The sequence below is a fragment of the Mustela lutreola genome, chromosome 5 (assembly GCF_030435805.1).
Source record: "Mustela lutreola isolate mMusLut2 chromosome 5, mMusLut2.pri, whole genome shotgun sequence".
Taxonomy (NCBI): domain Eukaryota; kingdom Metazoa; phylum Chordata; class Mammalia; order Carnivora; family Mustelidae; genus Mustela; species Mustela lutreola.
The window spans coordinates 13447087-13471725 of NC_081294.1; the positions used below are offsets into that span (position 1 = coordinate 13447087).

Sequence of the window (24639 nt, forward strand, 5' to 3'; positions counted from 1 at the left end):
AGGCAAGAAAATCGTAAGACTATAACCACGACGATGCTAGATGCCAGAGAGCGTTTCGCAAATGCTCCTGGCTCCGTCTCCCCGTTTGCCTCCATCAGTGTTTTGGCATCTGAGGCTGGTCAGGGACCATGAACAGAAACAGAAAGGATTCAGACATAATCTGTTCACATCTTCGCTGCTTCCTAGATTTTAGCGCCCAATCCTCAATAGAGTTAATATGCAACGGAAGGGGGTCTATCCCTTTATGTCCCACAGCAGTGCCTCCCTTTGTGGCTTACAGTCCTCCCAGCACCGGGCAGAGGACGATCTGTGTGTGAAACTGGTCACCCCAAGTGTCCAGAACAGAGAACGAAAGCCCGTGCACCCAGGCCAGTGGCAAAAGGCCCTTCCAATAGCTCAAAACCACCTTCTCAATCACAGAGCTACGTCAACAGGTTGTAACAAGGAGCGTGGATGTGCTGGGAGTGGGCAAGGTGAGTCATGGAGAACAAGAGACGATTGTGTGGTGGTTCATTTTTTCTAATCGAGCATGAGAAGGGAAAGGCTTTCACTCCGCGGACCCTGCAGAGCCCCAGGTGTGTGTAAACCAGCCCCGGCTCAGCCTCAGACAGCAGGCGCTCCCAAGGAGAAGTGGCCCATCTGCCCATGCCACCAGGCTATGGACAATGACTGCTTTAAGAGATGGTCAGGTACATCGTGTTTTACAGATTTTTTGGTACCTTTTTGCACCTCTGATACCCGGCTTGGAGGACTGACAGGTGTGTTAGAATACTAGAAATACAAAGCAGAGGACGTCACAACAAGGTCCAAACTGGCCTCCCAGCTTCACAAAGGACCTCAGTTCCCTAATTTACATGGCACCTGGGAGAAAAAAACCCTAAGATCTGCAAGTGGGTCCGATAAAAAGTCAACAGTCCAAACTTGACTGGAATTGATGTAATGACATCAATGAATCAAATATATAGGCCACTGTTTCAGAGTTAGTACTAAAGCAAACGGACCCTGAAAAGCAGCGAAGGAGAGGAAAAGAAGCCGGGAGAATTTTCTTTCTGCAATTTCTCAAGCCGCAATGAACATACTAATGATGCTTTACTCTCGGCCCTTACAATCTTGTGGAATTGGACTTCCAAAATTTGTTTCAGTCCTCTACTTCTGTATTGCAATAACCTTAATTAAACTGTGCCAGCGGAAACAGTATCCAGGTATGTTAAACGGATTTCATATCCAAACCCTTATCCTTTAAACTCTGTCTGGCTGAAAAGCAGAAGTCTGTTACCCCACTTGAGGACGCATCTCCAAACTTCATTTTCTTGTGTATCTAAAGAGACTTTTTAAAAAGCTTTACTTAACAGTTTCTAAAACATTCGTTTGGTGGTAAAGGTTTCAATATAGCCTTATAACCGTGGAGGGGGTTAAGGTGGGGGACGCTGCAATATTTTTAACAGGGACACTTGTCTTGCCTTTCATAAAGGCCAATTTTGAGTGTAACCCAGTATAATTCCAAAGCTAAACAGTATTCCCTTTTAAGTGAAACAGTGACAAATGAAGCATCTGGCACACTTTAATGAGCTGTTTTATCCTTTCAGAGTGGCTGAAACTAGGCCACCCATTCATCTGAGAAAGTGGGTAGTAGCACAGAACAATTACGTAATCCTGCAAGACACACTGATATTAAGGGCACCCCCCCCCCACTTTCAAATTTTCTAGTCTCACTTACTAGGAAACAAAACAGGTTAACAAGTGACTCAGTACATCTGGAAAAATGTTAAACGATAAGCCATTTTCTCTTTTCACCCTCTATTCAACAGTAAAACTCAAGGTTCAAAGCCCGAACAATTGGGGTAATAAAAATTAAGCTGTACATAGATGCCACTTTTACTGAGAGCAAAGGAAAAATAGGATTAAAACCAAGAGATGATCAGCACTGACACCATAACCCACTTGTGGCCAAGCAGGGCAACACTGCCTGCTGGGGGAGGTTTGGAAATGTCTAGAGACCCATGGGGGCTGTTACCGGCATCTAATGGGGAGAAGGCTACTGTTGCAGCAGTCCTACGGGAACCCCCAGCAAAGGATCACCCCGTTCAAAATGCCAACAGCGCCAACACTGCGATAATCTGCTAGAACCCGATCACTAAGAAAAACCCGTAAGCAAGGAGGTGGAAGGTAACGTGAAATTCTGAGCACGTTCCAATTTGAAAGGCGATGCAGGGGAGGCAGACCAGACCAGAATGAGAAATTTAGAGACCCCGGGGGGGAGGGGGATAACAAGTGGGTTATAACGTTACAACATCAGCCAAGGAGGCCAAAGCTTAAGAGGAGGGTTTGGGGCTGGGAAAGTACAGTGCAGAGGTACTCACCTCGCTGAGAGCCGGCGGGGAGCAGCGAGCATTTCTGCGGGAGCGGAGCGGCCAGGTGAGGAGGAAGGCAGAACCCAAGGCTGTGCCTCCAGCTCGGGGAACCGGTCAAGAGCAAGGGGGAGGGGAGGAGGCCCAGTCAGACAGGTGCCAGGAAGGCGGGGTGGCTGGCGAGGTCACAGGCCTTGGGGGGGGGGGGGGTGAGGGTAGGGGATGAGGAGGGCGGGGCAGGGAGAACTACCTGGGAGCTTTCCTCCGAAGGCAGGCAAGGGCAGCTTTGACGGCGCAGCATGAGAAAGAAGAAAATGGGCATGGACTCTCCGTGGAAATGTTCAGCAGTAAAAATACTGCTCGGGCGGGAGCATGCCCTAGTCACTCCCAACTCTCCTCCCTTTTATGGATATATCTATTAAACATTACAATATTTACATATATTTAATCCAAAGAAGTGTGAGCGAGGAGACAGAACCCAGAGAGAAGGAACCGCTGACAAGCATGGAGAAAAACGGACGGCCTATAGTCCCGGGAGAGGCAAGAAAACATTCCGTCAAGACAACAGGAGGAGCCCGTTCTTTAGAAAAGCTGCCTCAACTTCAACTCCCCGTGTACTTGAATAGGAGTTTCTCCCACGACCGCCCTGGGAGGGGTATTAAAAAGCAAACAAAACCAAGAAACTCGTTCAGTCTTCACCCAGGCAAAACTATCTATTTTTAAGTCAGATTTCTTTGATTATACCCCCCCAAGATGTCCAGGTTATTTCCCATTTCTATATCACCTTTGGTGAATTTCTCATTCATGTGTTTTACTCATTTTTCTGCCAACACATTTGTTATTTTCTTCCTGACTTCCAAGAGCTCCTTTTTAAGGCCGTAAATCCATTTTTACACCTGTTGCAAAATATTCTTCCTGTTCGCTCTTGGCCTTAATGAACAGCAGGGCTGTGGGGATGGCCAATGTGCATGTTGTGATGAATTACCTTTATAAGACAATCTTGAATGTGCTCAGGTATAAATACACATGAATAATACAGGATCATTGTTTATAATAAGGGAATAGTCCAGTAATAGAATAGTAATAGAACCTACTTGAAAGTATAGCTGTGCAAAAAAGCACAGGAATGTTGTTAAGATACAGTAAGCTACTAAAAGTTATAAAATTAAGAGCAGCCTCTAAATAAAATGTAAAGAGTTTAAATTTGTATTTTCCCCATTTTCCAATTATTTTATAATCAGTAAGTACTGCCTTTATATATGGAAGAGGGGTGGAGGCAAAACCCAGTTACCAACTGTGGTGGTGCTTTTATTATTGTTACTGGGTTGTAGCATGTCTGTGTATCAGGGAAAGAGCCAGCCTGAGGCAGGACCAGGGGGACACCCCAGAGTCAAAGATCAACACAGCAAAATGCTGAAGACACTAGGAGGGGCAGAGAGCCTCCTCCATGGCTGTGAGGAGACCCAGCGAGGCTTACTTAGTCTCTGAGCCCGAGCACCACTACAACCCAGGCCCTTTGCTCCAGAGTCACCCAGGGGGATCACTGCTTTGGGAACCGGCTCTCTGTAAAGTTGCTGGGTGGGCAGTTGTAGCTTTTTAGAACAGAGTCACTCACAGAAATCACACATTAAGGGGGCTGCCTGTGAAAATGCCAACGCAAGGCCATTTAAGTTAGCCACCCCCCAATCAATCAATCAATCACCCCACAGTTTGCATAAAACACAGAGACAGTCTGAGACTGGGAGTGGCTCAAATGTCAGACTGGGGCTGTTCTTCTGATGGGTGGCTATTTCCAGAAGTTCAGGAGGAACAGCCAAAGTTGAAATGCACAGCTGGGAGGCTGAGTGACTGTATGGCAGTGAGCACAAGGGAAAATGCTACCCCATGCCCGCAGTTTGGTACCTCCCAGGTCGGGAGCCAGCAGGGCAGAACCCACAGATCTCTGTAATCAGAGTCTTCCCGAAAAGTATCCTTTAACAGGGGAGGGAGTGTTTTTTGTCACTCAAGCCAGCCTGCGAGGCAGTGGGATTCTGAACCTGGGGATCTCCGTACTGAGATGTGGGTACGGAAACTCAGTGTGAGAGAGGCAGAAGTCGGTGGTACTTTTCCCATTGGTGCCTAACAATCCACTTTCCCTCACAGTGGTCATTAATTCTATGTCAGATTCATGGCTGATAAGATTGTTACACCTGATGGTGAAACCTCACACACAGGGTTTTCACCCGGCACTGGAAAAGTTATTTCCCTGAAAGCAGATTTGGCTAAGTAGCGGTCAGCCGCATTATTATTCGCTTCTTTTAAATGTAAGTCAATTTCATATGAAAGACCACCTTCACATTTAAAACTTGCTCCCTTAAAAGGCGCTTTTAGCAAATGAATGGAAATTAACTGAACGCATTGGAGCCCAGTGGAGGCAGAGATCAGCATTTCAGTCACTCTTCCTTACGCTCTTTCTTTGGGGACACTTTGGGGCAACTAAGAGAATCTCAATAAACAGCGCCTCATCAGGTGTTTCTAGGCAGACAGTGAAATCCCGGCTCCAGTGTGCTTGTGCCGAATCAGCATAAGACAGTCAACAGGACCAGGAGACTCCAGACCCCGCTCCATCCCCACGTTTGTGTACAAACCGGTTTACAATACAATTGAAAAAGAAAGGCTTCTTCTCGGGCAAAGTTCCTTACAACGTTCACCCGAAGTACAGGGCAAGGAAAAGCTACAGGTCTGTAGTGTGTACTTTTAAAGTGAAATGCCTCGCGATGACCCATTCAAACAAAAGAAACCACTGCCAGCGACGTCCCCTTCTAACCTCATTAAAAACGAGCTTTCCTATAGAAAGCAAACTCACTACCAGGAACATACCCCGTTATCGATGCCTGCTCAGATAACGTCCCTTGTGCGGACAAAGTGTTTGCAGCTTGAACTCCTGAGGACAATCCAAATCAACACTTATTGCCTGTTTAGAAATTAAACCTTTCTGATGCTCAGAGAGATAGGAAAGCCGGTTTCTCCTAGGCTTAAAATACTTCCCCACCGAATCTTACCCCACCGTGATCGTTCCCGGGCCCGTGAAACTCTTAAGCAGCTCAAAAAAGAGAAAGACTCCTACCTTGGGTTCCTCGTGTCCCTTCAGTGTCTGTCCACTGTAAATGGCTGCATCTTGAGCAGTCCGGGACACAAAAACGGGCTTTCTTCAGCTCGCTGCTGTTCCCAGGCTTTTATGCCGCGTCTTGGGCTCTGCCTGCTTAATTCATTCCCGATTCTACTGAAAGGAAGGCCAGCCCGGGGAGGCTGGCGGGGTAGCAGTTGCTGGAGACGGTTTTAACTGCAGGCGCGAACTGACCACCTCCCCTGCCCCAACAGACATGTGAAGACACTTGAAGTCCCCCTCCCCCCAATTTTCAAAGAGGGCCTATTACTGAAAAAGAAAAAGCCACGAGACAAAATCGAGCAATTTAGTGGTGACCTTGGAAAGTCGACCCTGAGAACAACACTCTTTACAGGAGCAGAGCTTCACTTGTGCCTATTATCCCAGACTTTGCATAGCGCCAATGAATGGTTGCCATGACAACATGGTAAACAGGATTCGAGTGACCCCGGAGGGGTGTAAGGGGATTGTTTTGTTCAGGGCAAAGAATGGTTGCTTTAATGCTTCCTTTACTAAAATGTCCTGAAGAGGTAAGGCTGCTTTTTTATGAGGCATCTGTAGGGGATGCTCTCAAAAGTCAAAGATGTTAGCCATGGGTGCTCTAGTTACAGGAGAGCAGGTAACACGTGGGGCAATCAGAAAGACAGGAAGAATTCTGGAAGGTTCCTCGATGCCAGGGCGCGTTTTCCAGGAAGTATGTGGCGGACACAGAACCATCTCCAAAGGCTGTAAGACCAGCCGAGAGGAGTCAAAGGGGCTGATGATGGAGAGGGAGCTCTAAGATGTCCTACCTCCCTCCTGTTCCCTGGAGAAAGAGCATCTCCCCGGTTTTCTCGGGTGGTTTTTGCAGGTTTCTTCCACAGAGAACAGTATCCTTTGCATTTTACCCTGCACAACAGAGACCTAATTCTCAGTGCTTTGTCTTTTGGCCAATCAGGAACAATCCTATTCTTGGGAACTATTACCTGAGAAAACGTTCGTGGCATTGGGAATAGACTGGGAATACTGGGCATTCTGACTCTTCCTGACCCTGTGCATGTCAAAACTCAGAGCCTTACAATACAGTTAGCTTTAATGTTCATTTTGGACCTTAGAATACTGGTTCATTAATTGTAATAAATGTGACAAAGTCATGTAGAAGGTTAACGTGAGGGAAAACTCTGTGTGTGTGTGTGTGTGTGTGTGTGTGTGTGTAAGTGGGACCGAGAGTGATATGGAAACTCCATGCTCTATGCTCAAATTCTCTGTAAGTTTAAATTTTCTAAAAATATAAAGTCAATTTGAGGGGCACCTGGCTGGCTCAGCTGGGAGAGCATACCACTCTTGATCTCGGGGGTCATGCATTCAAGCCCCATATTGGATGTAGAGATTACTTCTAAAGAAATAAAAGACAAAGTCCATTTTTAAAAATTAAAATAAGTGTCATCCCATAACAGTGTCAAGGAGTAAAGAAAATTTAACCAACCAACCAACCAACCAAAAAACAAACACACACACACACAGGAGCAATTATGACAATCTGCCAAAGATAGGTGATTTAAAACTGAACCCAAAAAGGAAAAGGGGTGGCAAGAGTCTTAGGAAGCTTCTCCTGTGATCCAGCCTAAACCGGGCTTGGAATCTGTGAGGACGGAGTGACCTCATGCCCTGGATCTGGCGGGAGCGGAGCACAACCACCCGTGACCTTGGCGTAGGGTACCAACGAATGACCCTGTGCTGCAGGCAACCCCGGGAGTGCACAGAGGGAGAGCAGCTGGGGCGGGGCACAGGAGGGGCCCTAGTAAACACGGTCCTGGGCAAACAGCCACCCACAGAAGAACAGTAAAAACGTGAACACGAGACAAGCACAGACTGTATATTCAGGCGAGCAAAACTCTCCCAAACCAATTGCCCACAAGAGCCCTGCGATAGTCCAGCATCGTGTGCTGATGTTTGAAAGGCTGAATCATATTGAAGATATCGCCCCAATCCCGACCTCCTGGAATATCTCCAGGGCGACTTCCACCTACATCAGTCAGAGGATCCAGAAGCAAATAACGCGCCTCATAGAAATTAACTAGAATGAAACCTGTAGCGGTCAGGATTCAAAGTTAGCAAGTCCACAGGTGCCGGGCTGGCTCAGTCTGTGGGGTACCGGCTCTTGTAAGTCAGAGCCCCACACTGGGTGCGGAGGTTAGTAAAGATAAAAATCTTTAAAAAAAAAAAAAAAAAGTAGCAAGTTAAGTCTCTATCTCGGTCAAGTTAAGCACTCCTATACTATGACTAAGCTCAAAATGTGCGTGGATCAGCAATGCAATTCACCATCTCCTGAGCACAGACAGTGGCCTGGACACTGAGCTAGGCAGCAAAGACAGGAAGGTACGTCCTACAAAGCTGTACCTGGTTAAGATCTTCCTTCTTTCGGGAACACTTTATTCAGAACATAGGATTAGGGTAGAGAGAACCATGACTAAAAACAAAAAGTTGCGGCAATTAAGATCAGTTAGGCTAAGGACAAGTAGGAAGAATAAAATGAAAGAGAAAAAGATTTAGGAAGAACAGAGCAAAAATTCAAGGTAGGAAATAAGCCACATGATCATCAGAACTTTTTTTTTTTTTTTTTTTAAAGATCTCACTTATTATTTGACAGACAGAGATCACAAGCTGGCAGAGAGAGAGGAGGAAGCAGGCTCCCTGCTGAGCAGAGAGTCTGATGATGTGGGGCTCCATCCCAGGACCCTGGGATCATGACCTGAGCAGAAGGCAGAGGTTTTAACCCACTGAGCCACCCAGGCGCCCCAATCATCAGAATTTTTTAAAGAAATGTTTGGTCTTTGTTTAAAGAGAAAAAAAGGATGGGGAGAAGGGATTGCCTGGCTGGTTCAGTCTGTAGAGCAGATGACTCTTGATCTCAGGGTCCTGAGTTCAAGCCCCACCCCCCCACAAAAACCCAAAAACAAAAAACAAGAAAACAAGTGGCAGGCAGCACCTGGATCACACAAATATTAGTCCCCAGGACTGAATGTGCTGAGTTTATCAATCCATCCATGGCATCACGGGGCCTCTGGAAATAGAAGGTTTAGGTTTTCATGATGTCTGCATGGCGCCCTCACTTCCTGTGTGCCGGCAGCCTGTCGTGGGTATCGTGCAAGTGAGGGCTCCTGTCCGATACGAACAGTGGCACCACGACAGGCAGGGAGGGATACAGGTCATCAGGATTCATTTAAGTGCAAAGCGCGAACATCCTCTCAAGTCCTCAAAGACCAGCACGTGAGAAGGCTGATAGGTCCCTGCTGAGGGCTCACAGAAGGGGCTCCACGACAAGGCCACCACGATGGGCTAACCCCATCCCAGCCCTGTCCTCCGCCTGATATTCCAATTTCCAGCAACTATGACCGCAGCGCCCCTCACAGACCTCACCGCTTCCCTTCTCTGGGGCCTCCCCTCGGCACACCCCACTCCTCACTCTTCCCTTAGAGAAACCACCCTCCCAGCAACCACCTCCGCCAGAAGCCGTCCTCCAGCAGCCCTCGGCCCGGGGCTGATTCAGGGGACCCAAGTCCTGCCTTTCTGGAGGCTGACAGAATCTTTGAGGACACTGTTCTGCTGGCTTCAAAGGGTGAAGAAGATGTTACAGGAATGGAGGATGACTCCCCCAGGAACCCGAGCGCGCCTCCCATCAGACCTCCAGAAGGCACCGTGAAGAGTGTCCGCTGGGCACGTGCTGGCAGGTGAGGACAGCCTCGCCTTCCCCACATTCAAGGCTGGGAACTGGCGACAGCCAGGGCCTCACAGCCCAGGCCTCACAGCCCCCAAAGGCTTTGCTGATAGTTATCAGTCCGCTCCCTTCTTTAATTCTGTCCTGCACTTCCTCAGGGCTCCTCTGAGGAATGTTAATGACAGACTTTTGGGACTGGAACTCATTTGCTAAAACACCAGGCGGGTACAGAAGGGAGAGATCACAGGCCACAGGACACCCTTGGGGAGAAATTCTGCAGAAGCAAAGCAGGTTTCCTTTGTGAGAAAAACCTCTTGGTGTTGGTTGGGGCACTTTGAGCCAGAAGCTAGCACTGGCCAACAAATCACAGCAGAATGAAGCTAACCGGCTACAGTGCCCTCTAAAATATTGTCTAATGGAGAAGTCCGCCCTTTGTAAACTCCAAAATTCTAAGCCGACCGGAAGATGACAGCCTGTAGTGCCGTGTCAGGCAAAGAATTAACTAGAATTAACTGCACACAAGCCCCGATGCAGAGGGAGGCTTTTTGTTTGTTTGTTTTTTGTTTTTTAAGTTTTTACTTTAATGCCAGCATAGTTAACACACAGGGTAAGAATGGTTTCAGGTACACAACATAGTGATGCAACAATATATCCCTGGTGCTCACCACAAGTAAACTCCTTACTCCCCATCCCCTCGTCTCCTCCCCTCTGGTGACCGTCAGTCTGTTCTTCATAGCCAGGAGCCCGTTTCGTGGTTTGCCTCTCTTTTTTTCCCTTTGCTTGTTTGTTTTGTTTCTTAAATTTCACATATGAGTGAAATCATATGGTATTTGTCTTTCTCTGACTTATTTCATTTAATGTAATACCTTCTAGCTCCATTTATGTCTTTGCAAATGGCAAGATTTCATTCCTTTTTCATGGCTGAGTAATATTCCATTGTAGTAAGAAGTAGGCTTTTTAAAATTCGCCTCCTAACTTAGCACCAGAACTTCTCAACGCTACTGGAATATCCTTTATACAACACCTAAGGTTAGCTACCTGTTGTTCCTAAAAAAAAAAAAAAAGTCTACAATTATCAGAGCTGAATTGACATAATGTTCTAGCATTTCAGTTATATCTCCCTGCTTGCACTTGCTTTTCAAAGCAAAACCAAAAATCCCAGCAAAACACAAATATCCCAAAAAACAAAAAACCTGTAATATTTCCCACAAAGGATTTCCAGAAGCTTTAGGCCCAAGCACCCACTCCAACCCTCACACTTGTCAAGGAAGGGAGGCAGCCTGTCTGTCCTACAAGCTCAGGACCCACTAGGCAGTGTGCTCACACTCGCAAAGCTACCACCGGAGTCTTGGATATGCTGGACCTGTTCCTAAAAGCACAAAGCAGTTCCTCCACTTTCTCTAAGGCCACACTTCCTTAGGCCACAGACTTTAAAGCCACTGTTTTCATCCCTCTGGTCACAGAATTTTCAAAAATAAACCCTCCAGAATCTGCCCAAACCCATGACCCATGTTCCTGAATGATCCACAATATACCCACATACATGTAAGCTTGAATACATCCTTTCAAGGTTCCCTGATGTACAAATGACTGGTAAAGGGTATGAGGCAGGAAGCGACAATATCATCCCTTTGCTCCAGAAATATATATTTCCCACCTATGGGGAGATGGCAGGTAAGATTTTCCTCGTGAAATTTTAGAAGCACCAATCTTTGGACCAAAGAAAACTCATAATAACCTCCAAAGGAGGGTTGTTTACACACATTTCATAGACCATCATCACCAGTAACATCTGATATTTTCAATGGAACCAAAGGAATGCTAAGCAAGTCATAATTAACTATTTCCATATTCTAATTAGTATCTTCACACTTCAAATCACACCTACATCTTGAGCCTCAGACAAGTCGGTTCACATGTCTGAGCCTTTACTTTCTGGTTGTGTTTAAAATGGTACCAACATGGTTTTCCGGAGTCTCCTACGGCCCATCTCTTGGTGAGCATTAATTAGCGTCTGCCACGGGTGAGCTGACAGAGAGACTGTAAGCAGTACAGAGGAAATAGGAGGTTGGGCTGGCTCATTTCTTTAAATGCAAAAACCAAAGCAATTAGGCACAGCCGAATCCCAGCCAGAAAAAATAAACATCAAAAAGAGGTAATTTCTTCAACACTCTGCCTGCTGAAGGGTTTTCAAGCAGGCCTAATTTCAAAAGCGATTACACTTTAAAGGAAAAATTTCATGTCATCCAAGAAAGAAATCAAATACGGGAGACACCGAGTTTCTCAAATTAAAATTTCTATCCTTATAGTAGTGCTGGTTTGGCGAGTCCCCATTTCCCTGAATCTAAGACACCAAACCCTATAACCTGCATGATATATCCCTAAGACGAGAAAAGAGCCCCAATTAAACTATGGCTTGCCAAAAGTTGTAAAATGCAGCCCAACACCCAGGCCCTTAAACTTTGGGAAAAAATGGCACACTTGAAGGATGAACTATGGTATTATTAACACTGCTGTAAAGAGAGGAAGAGGAATGGGTCAAACATTTCTTATGAGTATAGACCCAAAGCGTGAAGTCCATTTGTATTGTAAATACTGTTCACTGAGGTTTTAAAGGGAAAATATAAACCAGCTGACACTGACATGGTATATTATTATGTCTTGACTAGTAATTTCCTACACTGGGTCCCCAAACTACCTATTGTGCATGCTGCCATGTTTGTGATTATCAAAGACATCGGGATATAAATTAGCAATGGAAAGACGAGCTACTCTTTTAAGCTACCAGAGCAGAGGCACAGATCTTCCACATAGGACCCACCTCAGCCGCATTGCACCATACAAATACCAAATTCCCCACCATCGCAGCTCATAGCAAGCTAGCAGACTTAACAGAGTTAGCTAGCAAACTTGGTGAAAGAAAGCATCTACTTTTCCCTTCCTAGAAGACAGAGCGTTCAATTTTGTGGTTCTAAGAAACATTTTTAAACCATAAATGAGGAATCACTAATATTAAAGTCACAGGCAACTGGTAAACATGATAAAAAGATCTAGCATCAGCAAAGTCATCAGAATGCAACATAAGTCTCGCGAGAGAACAGCTCAGGTCAGCTTCCTTTGCTCAAGCCTTATGAGAATAGCGCTGTTTTTTTCAACATGAGGGACCAATGACCTTTCTGTCTTGTGGAAGGGAGGGTGATTTCTCTATTTGGGGGGTTACTAAGAGCTGATATTTCCCAAATCAAGATCATTTCCACTTTTTAACAACATCTTAGGGTGGGGTACCCATTTAGTCATGGATTCAGCAGCTACAGCCATTGAATATTAAGTTTTCTTTGTTTAGGTAGCTTCTCATAACACTCATATTGTTTCTAATCAGGCTATGGCATTAAAAAGCTGACCTCACAGAGCTTACCCATGAAAACTGACCATGGCAGCCTTTCAGGAGTTCTCAAATTAGGCCTGACCACTGGGTTAGGGTCCTTCAAAATCAGCGCTGCTACTTAGAATACAGACTCTTCATCGTGTTTAACAAGAAAGCAACATGAAAAAAGAAATCAACCACAAAACCTACACCAACTATCTCTTCCAGATAGAAGCCTTCCCCAAAATTTCAACCAAATCCTCAAAAAAAAAAAAAAAAAAAAAAAAAAAAAAAAAAAAATTTGTGAAAGCTTCACAACATTTCCTTTTAAACCAGATTTCTCTCAAGCATAATCGCATCCTTCAGAAGCAGACAAACAGGCCCAAAAGACGAAGGGAATTTTTCCATTTAATGTTAGATTATAATAATGTTATAGTAACACTTCGAACCATCAATGATGAAAGGACTTTAGAGAAAGTGCCCCAGGAGGCGGTGTCTTTAAAGACCCAGACCCAGTCTAGCACTGCTGTAAATCTTACCTTCTGTGTGTTTGGCTTGATACAGCGAACAAAGAAAGGATTAGAGGAGCTTAGCGTCGCCATTAAGGAATGCAGAGAGTCCTAGTAGAAAGGAAAAAGTATATGTTGACTTAGTCTCTTACTATGCCATTCTTTCGATTTCTCATCATTTTAGGCAACGATCAGAAACAGGAATAAAAACCAGTATCAACCATAGGATTAGTAAGAATTTTTATTTTTAACATTGTCATTATAATATAAAATAAAGCCAAGATCCTACAATTGGTAGACATGATTTCACAGTATACAAAGCTCATTTGTCACTTCCTTGAAATAGTATCATTAGAAACAAAAATAAAAACATCGTGTTAACCAGGAAAAAAGCAACCCTAGGCTATTTCAATGTTGCATACAGAAAACCTGTTCTCTCCCCTCAGAGTTCTTTTTCTCCTAATTCATTATTTCCATCAAAATGACCGTCTCTACCAGAGTTCCACCATCTCTCAACTCTTACCCTCAAATCACCAGGCAGATCAGTGTTCTGTAATACTGCCTTTTTTTTTTTTTTTTTTAAGATTTTTTTGCTGTGGTGGTTGTGAAGAATTTTTAACATTTCCCAAAGCAGACACAGCTTGTAATAAGCACTCCCCACCGGCTTCAGTTCCTGGCCCATCTGGTTTCCTCGTCTGCGTACGTACTATGCCCACCTCTCACAGGAAGCAAATCCCAGACAGCACGTTAGGTCATCACGCAAGTATCAGGATGTGTTATCAAAGGCTACACACTGTCAAACACGTATGTAACCACTGTTATCATCATCCTAAAAAGCTTTAACAGGAATTCCTTAATACCAATTTTAAAAGCAGCAACTGTCTCCAATTTCATATTATATCTTCAAGTATCTCAAATTTCATAATTTTTAAATGGTCTGTTCTCTGGGGCCCCTGGGTGGCTCAGCTGGTTAAGCGTCCGACCCTGGGTTTCAGTTCAGGTCATGATCTCAGGGTCGTGAGATCGAGTCCTGTGTGAGGATCCGTGCTCGGCCCAGAGTCTGCTTGAGGAGCCTCTCCTCCTGCTCCTCTCCCTGCACTTGGTCTCTCTCGAATGAATAAATTTTTAAAAAAAATGCTTCTTTAAATCAGAATGTAAATGAAGTTCTCATGTTGCAGCTGACGGGTCTTTCGGTCTCTTTTTTTTTTCTTTTTCTTTTTTTTAAGATTTTATTTATTTATTTTACAGAGATCACAAGTAGGCAGAGAGGCAGGCCGAGAGAGAGGGGGAAGCAGGCTTCCTGCTGAGCAGAGAGCCTGATGTGGGGCTCGATCCTAGAACCCTGAGATCATGACCCGAGCTGAAGGCAGAGGCCTAACCACTGAGCCACCCAGGCGCCCCTCTTTTGGTCTCTTTTAAACCACTGGTCTTCCCTCCATTTCTGGCTCTTTTTTCTTCTCATGATCTTGCGGATAACACTGGATCTCTACAGCACTACACTGAGGTGCTACTTCTCTGCTTCCAGAGCTTTAGGATTTCTCACAGATGACAAAATGGCGTCGCACACATGGCCCTTCATGGCTTCTGGTATCGGTTTAACTCCATACGAACTTCCTGTCAGCTGGTCCCCTCTAGTCATAGTTTTCCAGGGACAGGACTCAATGCTCCTGTCTCAGGACCCCTTTCTCCCGCCTGGTCTCTCGACCCAGAAGGCCTGCCCACTCTCTGCCATTGCCTTGATTCCCAGAGCAATATGACTGGATAACCACGAAGCCTTCCAAGGCAACTCCAGGCAATGCTGCCCTGGAGGAAGGTAATGTCACAATTCCACCGGAAGGTGAAGAGTCTAGGTTATAGAGTCAGACAGGTTCGGCTCAGATCCTAGTTTCAGTCCTCAGAGGGACTGAAGGGGTTTCCATCTCTCTAAACCTCAGTTTCCTCATCTGTGAAATGGGGACCACACTACGCACTGAAAAGATTGCAGGAGAAACGAACAAGACCGCGTGCAGGAAGCAATTAGCCCAGGGACTGGCACATAATACATACACTACAAGGGGCAGCTCTTTTTTATTATAACCTACCTGGGTCGAACCCGCCCGTCATATCACACAATCCAGCACAGTCAGCAACACTGGTATGTCCCCGGCTCATGGCCAGCTGCCCTATAGGTCAGACCTCATGCAGAACCCCACCAGAGCCATCCCGCTCTGAAGAACTAAATGAAAGACCCTTTGAAGGCAGATTTAATAAATGTCTATAGACTGACATGCCTCCATTTCTCTTCATGTTGGGATCTGTTACTTGGGGCTGAAACAGAACAATTAAGTTTAGAAAATGGTCTTTGTATGCTCTATCTCTAAACTTTCTAAAATGGCCAAATATTTATTATTTATTTATTTATTTATAAAGATCCTACTTCTTTATTTGACAGAAAGAGAGAGATCACAAGTAGGCAGAGAGGCAGGCAGAGAGAGAGGGGGAAGCAGGCTCCCTGCTGAGCAGAGAGCCCAATGCAGGGCTTGATCCCAGGACCCTGAGATCATGACCGGAGCTGAAGGCAGACGCTTAACCCACTTAACCCACTGGGCAACCCAAGGTGCCCCCCAAATGGCCAAGTATTTAAAATGCAAAACGAACGGTCCTTATTTTCTCTGAATTCTGGGTCTCTGCACAAGGTAACTGACACTGATCTTATTTAAATATGCGGTCACTTGGTCCTTACTCCTAACTGCAATACTGTCAACATATCTGGGAAAAGTACAAAAATCCAAACACAGAAAGAAATATGCTCTATATTCATCGGCGCCTTTAAATACAAATCAAAGCGATCCCACATGGCCCATCATTCCTTCCACTTAGAATAAGTAGTTATTTGTTTTTAACAAGACAAAAAAAAAGTCTACACGTTTTCATGTGACTCAGAAAAAGTGTATTTTGAAAGCACTGTCTGGTGCCAGAAAAGAAAAAAAAATAAATAAACCAACACTTCCAGGGACCTCACATCCCCCCAGTTCCTGCTTTCAACTCCTAAAATCAGAGCAACCGTGGACTCCTGGAAGTCGGCAGCAAGACTAACCTTGAACTGTGAGCTGACTGTGGGCCGTCGGTGTTTGCTTCCACATTTCAAGGTATCCTGGTTATTGCGGCTTGAGACATGTTCGAATAGGTCATAGATGAAGTCGAATCTGTGTGAGCAGAGAGCAGAAGGGCCGTTACTAGGTGCTGGATTATGGTCATATATCATGCCTGCTCTCACTGCAAGTGACCCACGGAGTCCAGGAAGAGCTGGGCAGCTTCCAAAAATTTCAAAGCCACCACTGCCAAAGAGCTTTACACTGGGAAAAAAAAAAAAAATGTATTTACCTTCTGAGCCCTAGGGTCTTGTGGATGGGGATAGAAGTGGCCCAAGGAGACAGGCCACCGAGGAGTGCTGCGCTCCCAAGAGCCACCTAAGTTCCTTGCAGCCTTGATGTCTCTGCCTGGAGGAGGGAGATGTTTCTGCACAACTCACACAGTGTCTCACAGGCCCACCCGATTCACAGGGGGAAAGTGCTCACCTGCCGTGAAGCCCACGAGCGTTTTTATCCTGCCTCCAACCCTTCCAAGCTATGCAGCTCGGGAAGATGCTGGACTTAGCTTCATTTTTCATTTGAGAAATGAGGGTAATTTTAGCATTAATGTTATTGCTAAAAAGTACTACAAAATTGCCACTACTAATAAAAAGTAGGGCACCTGGGTGGCTCAGTGGGTTAAGCCTCTGCCTTCAGCTCAGGTCATGATCTCAGGATCCTGGGATCGAGCCTGGCATCAGGCTCTCTGCTCAGCGGGGAGCCTGCTTCCTCCTCTCTCTCTGCCTGCCTCTCTGCCTACTTACGATCTGTCAAATAAATAAATGAAATCTTTAAAAAAAAAAAAAAAAAAGTAAAAGGCCTCTTGATAATTTCTTATCTTTCTAGCATAGAAGATGCTCCAGCTACGGACTGTGAAGTCAGGGGAAGGGCCGGTGGCTGCCCCGAGAGCAGGGAAGGCTGGGCCAACCTCTGAGCGTCCCTCCCTCCCAACACAGAAGGTCAAGGCTGCTCTGCCACTTCTCTCTTTGCCCCCATTGCTTTTTCGCTTCTGTTCCAGGCTGCTATGTCATGCTCTCCCTTTGAAGTTCTCGAACTGTGCTGTCAGCACTGTGGAGAAAAGCCTGGGTTCTGTTAAAATGTCACAGGTGTCAAAGGCAAAAGAGAGCAGAGCCAGCAACAGTCCAAACCTCTCACAGTTTTGCCGGGAGAAACCTGGACTGGAACAGGAACTTCTTTACTCCACTCACAAAACCCCTTTACGTGACCACAGAGGCGGCCAGTCAAACACCGCCCTGCTGACCTCCGCACCCGTGATCCTTCCACAGCCAAGGGCTTCTATTTAATGTCAAGGTCATTTTAAAATGTATTATTTAACATCTGACAACTACGAAATTGCTTTGATAGATAACATGCTATGGAATTTTTAAAACATCTACCACTATTATTATTTTTTTAACCTTTTTTTTTTTTTTAACTGAACTCTAGGGGCGCCTGGGTGGCTCAGTGGTTTAAAGCCTCTGCCATTGGCTCAGGTCATGATCCCAGGGTCCTGGGATCGAGCCCCACATCGGGCTCTCTGCTCTGCAGGGAGCCTGCTTCCTCCTCTCTTTCTCTCTGCCTACTTGTGATCTCTGTCAAATAAATAAATAAAATTAAAAAAAAAAATCTTAAAAAAAAAAAAAACCCTAAACTAAACTCTAACCTCAATGGAGGGCTCGAACTCAGAACCCTGAGTTCAAGAGTCACATGCTCTACTAACTGAGCCAGCGGGGTGCCCCTGAATATTGTCATATCATAGATCCAAAAACTCATCTAAAAGTAAGAACAGCTCACAGTTCTGTAAACAGGGAATCTTCCCACAGGAGAGTTCAAACAAATTTCCATTATCTTCCAGTTCTAAGCTGCTAAACTGACATTGGGGATGGGCTTCCTTCACCCCAATTCACAGCTGTCGATGTGACCAGGTTGCCACTGACAGTTACATTCCAAACAGTCTTAGGGTTTTTAGTAACGGTGCTACTTCCCTTCCTTGGATATAAAAATTCGTTTCTGTTACAGATTCACGCTGGATCTGAACCAAGTACCCACAGCTTCACCCCAAGCATTAACCCCCCCTTTCTCTCGCACACAGCCTCCTGCTTTAACCCTCACAAACAGACTAACCAGCTACTGATGTGACCGTGTGAATTTACAATTCATGAATGAACGTGTGACTTTGTCATCTTAGTGGACTTAACACTTGCTGATTTTTTCTGACATCCCTTAAACTAGAGACAGATGGGTCCAACAGACCCAAGGCTGAAACCAATTTGACACGGAGCTCTAAGCTTGTTGTGAAGAAAGGATGTCATCCTGGTTAAGATCTTGGGTTCTGGAGCCCAGCAGAGCAAATCAAAAACTAGCTGTGGGCTCTTGGGCAAGGCACCCCACGGCTCCAGGAATCGGTTCATCTCCACACCAGGATTAACAGTCTCTAACAGACCCACATGCTGTGCTTAGAGCACCTCACTGAATGGTCGTCACAACGACTCACATTTCTTTCTATATCTCAGTCATTTAATTAATGATGTATTGCCCATGAAAGGAGATAATAAACCAAGTTGCTTCCACATTAATTTTTTCTATACTTGTAAATCAAAAGCACTTGCACATATAATACTTTGCTTGCTAAGGATGTCTTGGGGAGGAGACTGACATACCGGCTTTCTCTTAGCAAGTTGAGAAGATCATCTCTAAAAGTGTCTCTGTTCTTCTCCAAGATGCCCCGAACATCATACTGAACCTGGTTTTTACAAAAAACAAACGAGAAATGGTACAACTGATCAAAAGAACAACTTCAGGTCATAGCATCTCCTCTAAGGGCCGGCCCCATGAAGAGAAGTCATTTTGGCACATTTACGACTGGCTTCTGAAATTACTGTTTGTCTAAATACCAAATGGGCAAATATCGCTAAGGATCTTAATTAGGAAGTTACCTCTCCAGCATAGTGTTTCACTCCGAAGTGGTTGACCGCAACTCTGGGCTTCACGTAGAAGTGGTTATTCTAATAAAGAAACAAATACAAATGCCTAATTTCACTTACTGATTTGCACCGACTTCCCTAGAGAACTCACTACAACAGATCGTGAAAACAATTTGAAAAACCCACCATGCATCAGAGGCTGAGGTCAGAGCATGTGACACACTTTATCAAAACCATGTGGATCTTGTCTGTTGTCGCAGAAGTGAGGTTAAATTCTATACTCATCAACTAAATGTGGGCACGTTCTGATGAGTAGCCTCAAGTCTATCCCTTTAACTTATTTCAATGTAGTTCCAGCGACTGGGGAAGAGAGCTTTGATTTGAGAAAAAATTATGTGTGCGGGGGCGCCTGGGGAGCTCAGTGGGTTAAGCCTCTGCCCTCAGCTCTGATCATGATCTTGGGTCCTGGGATCGAGCCCTACATTGGGCTCTCTGTTCAGCGGGAGCCTGCTTCCCCACCACCACCAACTCACCCCCCACCACCCCGCTGCTTGTGATCGCTGTCAAATAAAAAAAAAATCTTAAAAAAAAAATGTACATGTGTGAAGCACCGCGGAGCCAAGAGTACTGAAATATCTTATGTGTAATCTGATCTACAGATCTGCTACTCAGCCATAATCAAGAATTGGCAAGTTTTGACATACAGCATGTTGATTGTGTAACTTCTCCAATAAGGTGCTGTCTGTGGCTTGAGGAAAATGGCTTTCTTCATTGATAAGGGCTAGAAGACCAAGTTTCTAGAAGACAGAGAAGAAGTGAAATGAGTTAAAAGCTGAATGCCTCAAAATATTTCAGAGCCCCCTTCCCCCTCTCTCAAGTGTCCATTAAAGGAAAAGGCAGAGCCTTTCTTGGCTTAAAAAAATTCAGAAAGATACTAGGAAGACATCCAACGAATTTAGTTCCATAGAAATAGGGAGTTCAACCAGACAATAGGTTTGAGGAAGCCAAGTATTTAAATTCAACCTTGCACATTTGCATGTATGTTTCCAAATGGTCCATTGTGTTCTAAACATTCACATCTTTGATGTGCATGTTCGCACAAGTGATTTGGTTCCCATAAATATGAATCAGCCCAGCGAGACACCCTTGGGACTGCTACAATGCTTCAACAATGTTACCTTCTCAATTAGGTCCAAGCATTCACCATTGTCTATCCAGTCAATGTCTTCCCACACCAATCCCTCCCTGTAGCAAGATTTAAAAGGGCTAAGTTATAATAAAATAGAGCTTTAAAACTACCTAATTCAGTGGCTCATTTTTTAAAAAAAACTTTTGAAGCGGAATTTTATGAGTGCTTACCTGCTATACTCTAGTTGTTCCAGAGAAAAAATATGCTTGTTGAAATATTCCTGAAGTTTCTCGTTTGCATAGTTTATATTGAACTGCTCGAAGTGATTAACCTAAAGGTGGGGGGAGCAGGAAACCATTTAACAAGTATCTTTCATGCCCTTACTAATACATATACAGGTGAAGAAAAGAAAAAAAAAATCTGAAGAGAAATAGATCAGTATTTATTCGAAGAGATTCACTTCCAATCAGCCAGTTAGTGACAGAGAAGAATTCATGCCTCCCACTCATCCGAAGCATACCTCAAAGTTTTCGAATCCAAAGATGTCAAGAATGCCAATGGATTTAAAGTCATCTTTGCCTTTGATCCGGCTGTTAATTTTCTTAATCACCCACTCAAAGCAGCGTGCATAAAGTGCCATGGCCAAGGAGTCCCGGCTGTCTTCCGCCTGTGGGAGAGGAGATTGGTGACCGTCTCCCACGGACCACGGGCTGCCCAGGCAGCAAGTCCATCCCTGTCCCCCTCGAAGACACACGCACTGAACATGAGTAACACTGTGCACCTGATACCGAGTCGATCAGTGTCATCTAGGAAAACCCAGGTGTCTGAAGAAGGGAGCTCACTCATTCACTCTCCAGTAGGATTCACTAGGACCTTCTTTAAATACCAGGCTCTCATCTGAACCAGCATATGCACGGCTACGAATGTTACCAGGCTTAAGACAATAATTAAGACCTGAGTTTTCTCAGGATCATCTTCGCATAAGCTACTTTTTAAGGCATTTTTATTTATTTAAAATATTTTTATTTATTTAAAATATTTTTATTTATTTGAGAGAGCAAGAGAGAGAGAGCGTGAACGGAGTGAGGGGCAGAGGGAGAGGTCATCTCCCCACTGAGCAGGGAGCCCGATATGGGGCTCAATCCCGGGATTCTGGGATCACGACCTGAGCTGAAGGTAGGCGCTTAACCGACTGAGCCACCCGGGCGCTCCTCATAGTCTACTTTGTACACAGAAAAAATTTCTTCTTGGTAGAGCTAGCATGTGTACTCACTGACATTAGATGGGCTGGCGCACATAACTGGCTCAAGGCAGGAGCAGAAGCAAAACTACTTCTGCGCAAGTAACAACAATAAATTACAATAGCTCCCGTTTATTTAGTACTTAAGTAACTGGTGTATATTTACTATTATCCTTACAAGAATCTATGAATTAGGTATGAAAATCATCCCTGTCTTACGGAGGAGGAAACACACACAACCCACGCACTCCCCAAGAACAGAAAGTAGCGTGTCGGGACTGGCACGCCCCAGACCCAGTCGTCTCGGAAACTCGGCTGCGCTGCGTCTGAGAAAACGAACACCTGTCTCCTCCCTTCGGCGGGGGGATCTGCTCTATCTTGATCGCGAACCCAACTCATCTGAGCGGTTTGTTGTGGTCACTGATTTGAATCCAAGCCATGAATCTGAACACGGAGGACTGTCCTCTGAAACGCGCTCTGAAGGCCAAGGGCACGCACCTGTTGGACGGTGAGAGGCGTCAGGATCTCCTCCCCCCTCAGGAACATGGATCGCTGCGTCAGGGCGTCCGTGAGCTGCGCGGAATCCAGCCCCAGCAGCTCCGCGGACCTGCCCAAGGCTGGAGACGAAGGACGAGAGGAAAGAACAAAACGAAGGGGCATTGAGCCCAGAAGGAACGGCCCCGGGACCCCAGAGCCGGCTCCACACAGCGATACATTAAAGCAGAGAACGTTCCTCGACCCCTCGGTGGAATTTACAGAGCCACATTCTGTTGTAAGTCATTCACTCCCTTAATGGGTCTCAGGCTCGGAGCAGAGAACCTGATGTTGGACCAAGTGTGGTCCTGAGACCCTGAGGCAGGCGCGACCCAAGACCTGCCAGGGGCTTGGGAGGTCGTAACTGTTTTCTGTGACACTAAGGGGTCCTTGGCTATTTTACTCTCATTTACTCTCATTCCCTTACCACGACACAGGAGTTTCCTAGTGCTACATGACATGTGCTCTCTCCACAATGAATGCAGAAGCAGATAAGAGAACCCAGCTGTCCTCCGCAACATCTGATATTTTAAAAGTCAGGAAAAATGTAAGACAATCTCACTCCTTTTTTAAGATTTTATTTATTTGAGAGAGAGAGAGAGAAAGAGAGAGCACAAGCAGCAGGAGTGGCAGAGGGAGAAGCAGGCTCCCCGCTGAGCAAGGAGCCCAAGGTGGGACTTGATCCCAGGACCCAGAGATCATGACCTGAGCTTAAGGGAGACACTTAACTGACTGAGCCACCTGGGGCCCTACAATGTCACTCTTCTCACAGATTTTTTTTTTAATTTGTTTTGAAGACAGTCTTTTAAATAAAAAATAGGATTACTTTAATATGCAATGGGTTTTTATGGTTATTTCAAAATTAATTAGTTTTTGTTTTGTTTTGTTTTTCTTTTCACAACACCTCAGTTGATTTCTAAAGCAGTAACATGAACAGACATGACCCACAAAAACAATAGCTCTTTGGAGTTCTCTATGGTTTCAAGATGACTCAGAGGTGCTGGGACCAAATGTCTCAGAACCGCTGACCTACAGCCCTGTCCTCGCCTCGAGCCATTTCAAACTTTACCGCATCCAACCCCCAAGGTTTCATGCCCTACACACTGCTTCCATCGGGAAAGTTCCAAAAAGGACAACTGACATGGCGATGTGCGTGTTAATTTTTAGTCTTGACAACATATCAGTGAGGCACTTTATAGATGAGAAATCACTAGTGTTGGGGGATACGTAACTCCAGGAACTAGCCCGTGACAGAGCTGGACTGTGGACAGCATTTCCGCTCAAGAACGGTCTTCTCCAGGCCACCACGTCACCACTCAAGAACTATGCGAAAGAAAGCAACACGGCACCCCTGACCCCTGACATTTTTCTGTATCTAATCTTCGTTGCTCATATCTCTTTATTGGGTCCATTTTCCTCCTCCCTTGCTAAGAATGAGAACACGGCCACCATCCCCTGCAGTAATCGCTCGACATAGGCTTGGACCCTTTCTTAGCTGCCGGTTCCCATCAATTACAAAGTACTCCAGGTCTCTGGCCAGGGTCAGAAAGCTCTTTCTGCGAAAGGCCAGACAGTAAATATTTTAGGTCTAAGATCCCTATGAGGAAAAAGCCAAGGAAGGGAGGCAGGGAGGGGCCATCTTACCTGTTTTGAAGGACACTTGGGCCCCCCCCGCGGTGATAAATTCTATGTTCCCCAGATGTAACACACCAGCCAGCAACCTCAACACCTCCCGAACTTCTTCTTTGCTGAACTGCATCACTTCCATTGCCGTCTGGAAGAAAAGCCATGTATTTGAGTTTTGTTGTTTTTCTTCCATATTAAAGAAAATGAAAAACCCATTACTGAGTAAAATTGTTAGGTATTGTTCAAAAGGCAGGTATTGGTCTAAAGGCAAGAAAACAAGAAATAGATTCATGACTCGTTGCTTCTAAATGATAAAGATTTGCAAAGGCACCCATAAAAGAAAGCGATATTAAGGAAGAACTGTGGAATGAGGAGAGGTCATCCAATCAGGGACATAAAGCGAGACAGCTGCCTTATTAGGTCCAGGCCAGCCAGTGACAACACAGGGGAACTACCCAAGAGTGGTAATGACAGTGAGAAGGGGAAGGCTTCACGGGACTGGTCCAGTGTAAATTTCAGGGCCTTTCCTTAATGATGAAATGCAGTAGCGATCCAAGCCAGAGGTATAAAATTCTCTATTAGGAACTTCCATTATGATTTAGAAGCCATATCCTTGTCAAGAAAAAAAGCACCCCTGCCCCCAACTGAGCACAGAATTGTTGGTAATACCAATGAAAATGACCTACCAAGAGCACGCGGGCCCACAATGTAATAATCGTGACAACGACAATCGCTTCAGGGGGTTAGGAAGGAAACCGCGCGCCACTCTGAAGCAGTGGAAAAGGAAACAACTGGGGATTTAAAATGTGGAAAGTTTAACTTCCTTACAAGGAAAAAACAAAACTGAAATGAAAGACAGAAACAATAGGCAGCACAACAATTCAAAAATTATAAGGGAAGGAGCAATAGCTTGGCCATAATAAAAGATGCACGAACAACAGAAATAAAATGGGCATTTCTTAGAGGAGCATACGCAAATCCTTCCCAGAGGTCAAACATGTGCAAATCAAAGA

General features: G+C 45.2%; 1 protein-coding gene across 2 annotated transcripts in view; it reads right to left on the minus strand.

The window, feature by feature from the left end:
- The window catches only part of MYO10 (myosin X), a 211098-nt gene that overhangs the window by 58968 nt on the left and 127491 nt on the right, over positions 1-24639 (minus strand). For both annotated transcript variants that reach the window (XM_059173683.1, XM_059173682.1), the window contains exons 10-19: positions 23645-23774; positions 21965-22083; positions 20747-20893; positions 20457-20557; positions 20276-20342; positions 19802-19894; positions 19110-19178; positions 18834-18916; positions 16140-16248; positions 13094-13174 (exon numbers count right to left, since the gene is read on the minus strand). In XM_059173683.1, the coding sequence (XP_059029666.1) occupies positions 13094-13174; positions 16140-16248; positions 18834-18916; positions 19110-19178; positions 19802-19894; positions 20276-20342; positions 20457-20557; positions 20747-20893; positions 21965-22083; positions 23645-23774 (999 nt within the window). The remainder of the gene's footprint in view (positions 1-13093; positions 13175-16139; positions 16249-18833; positions 18917-19109; positions 19179-19801; positions 19895-20275; positions 20343-20456; positions 20558-20746; positions 20894-21964; positions 22084-23644; positions 23775-24639) is intronic.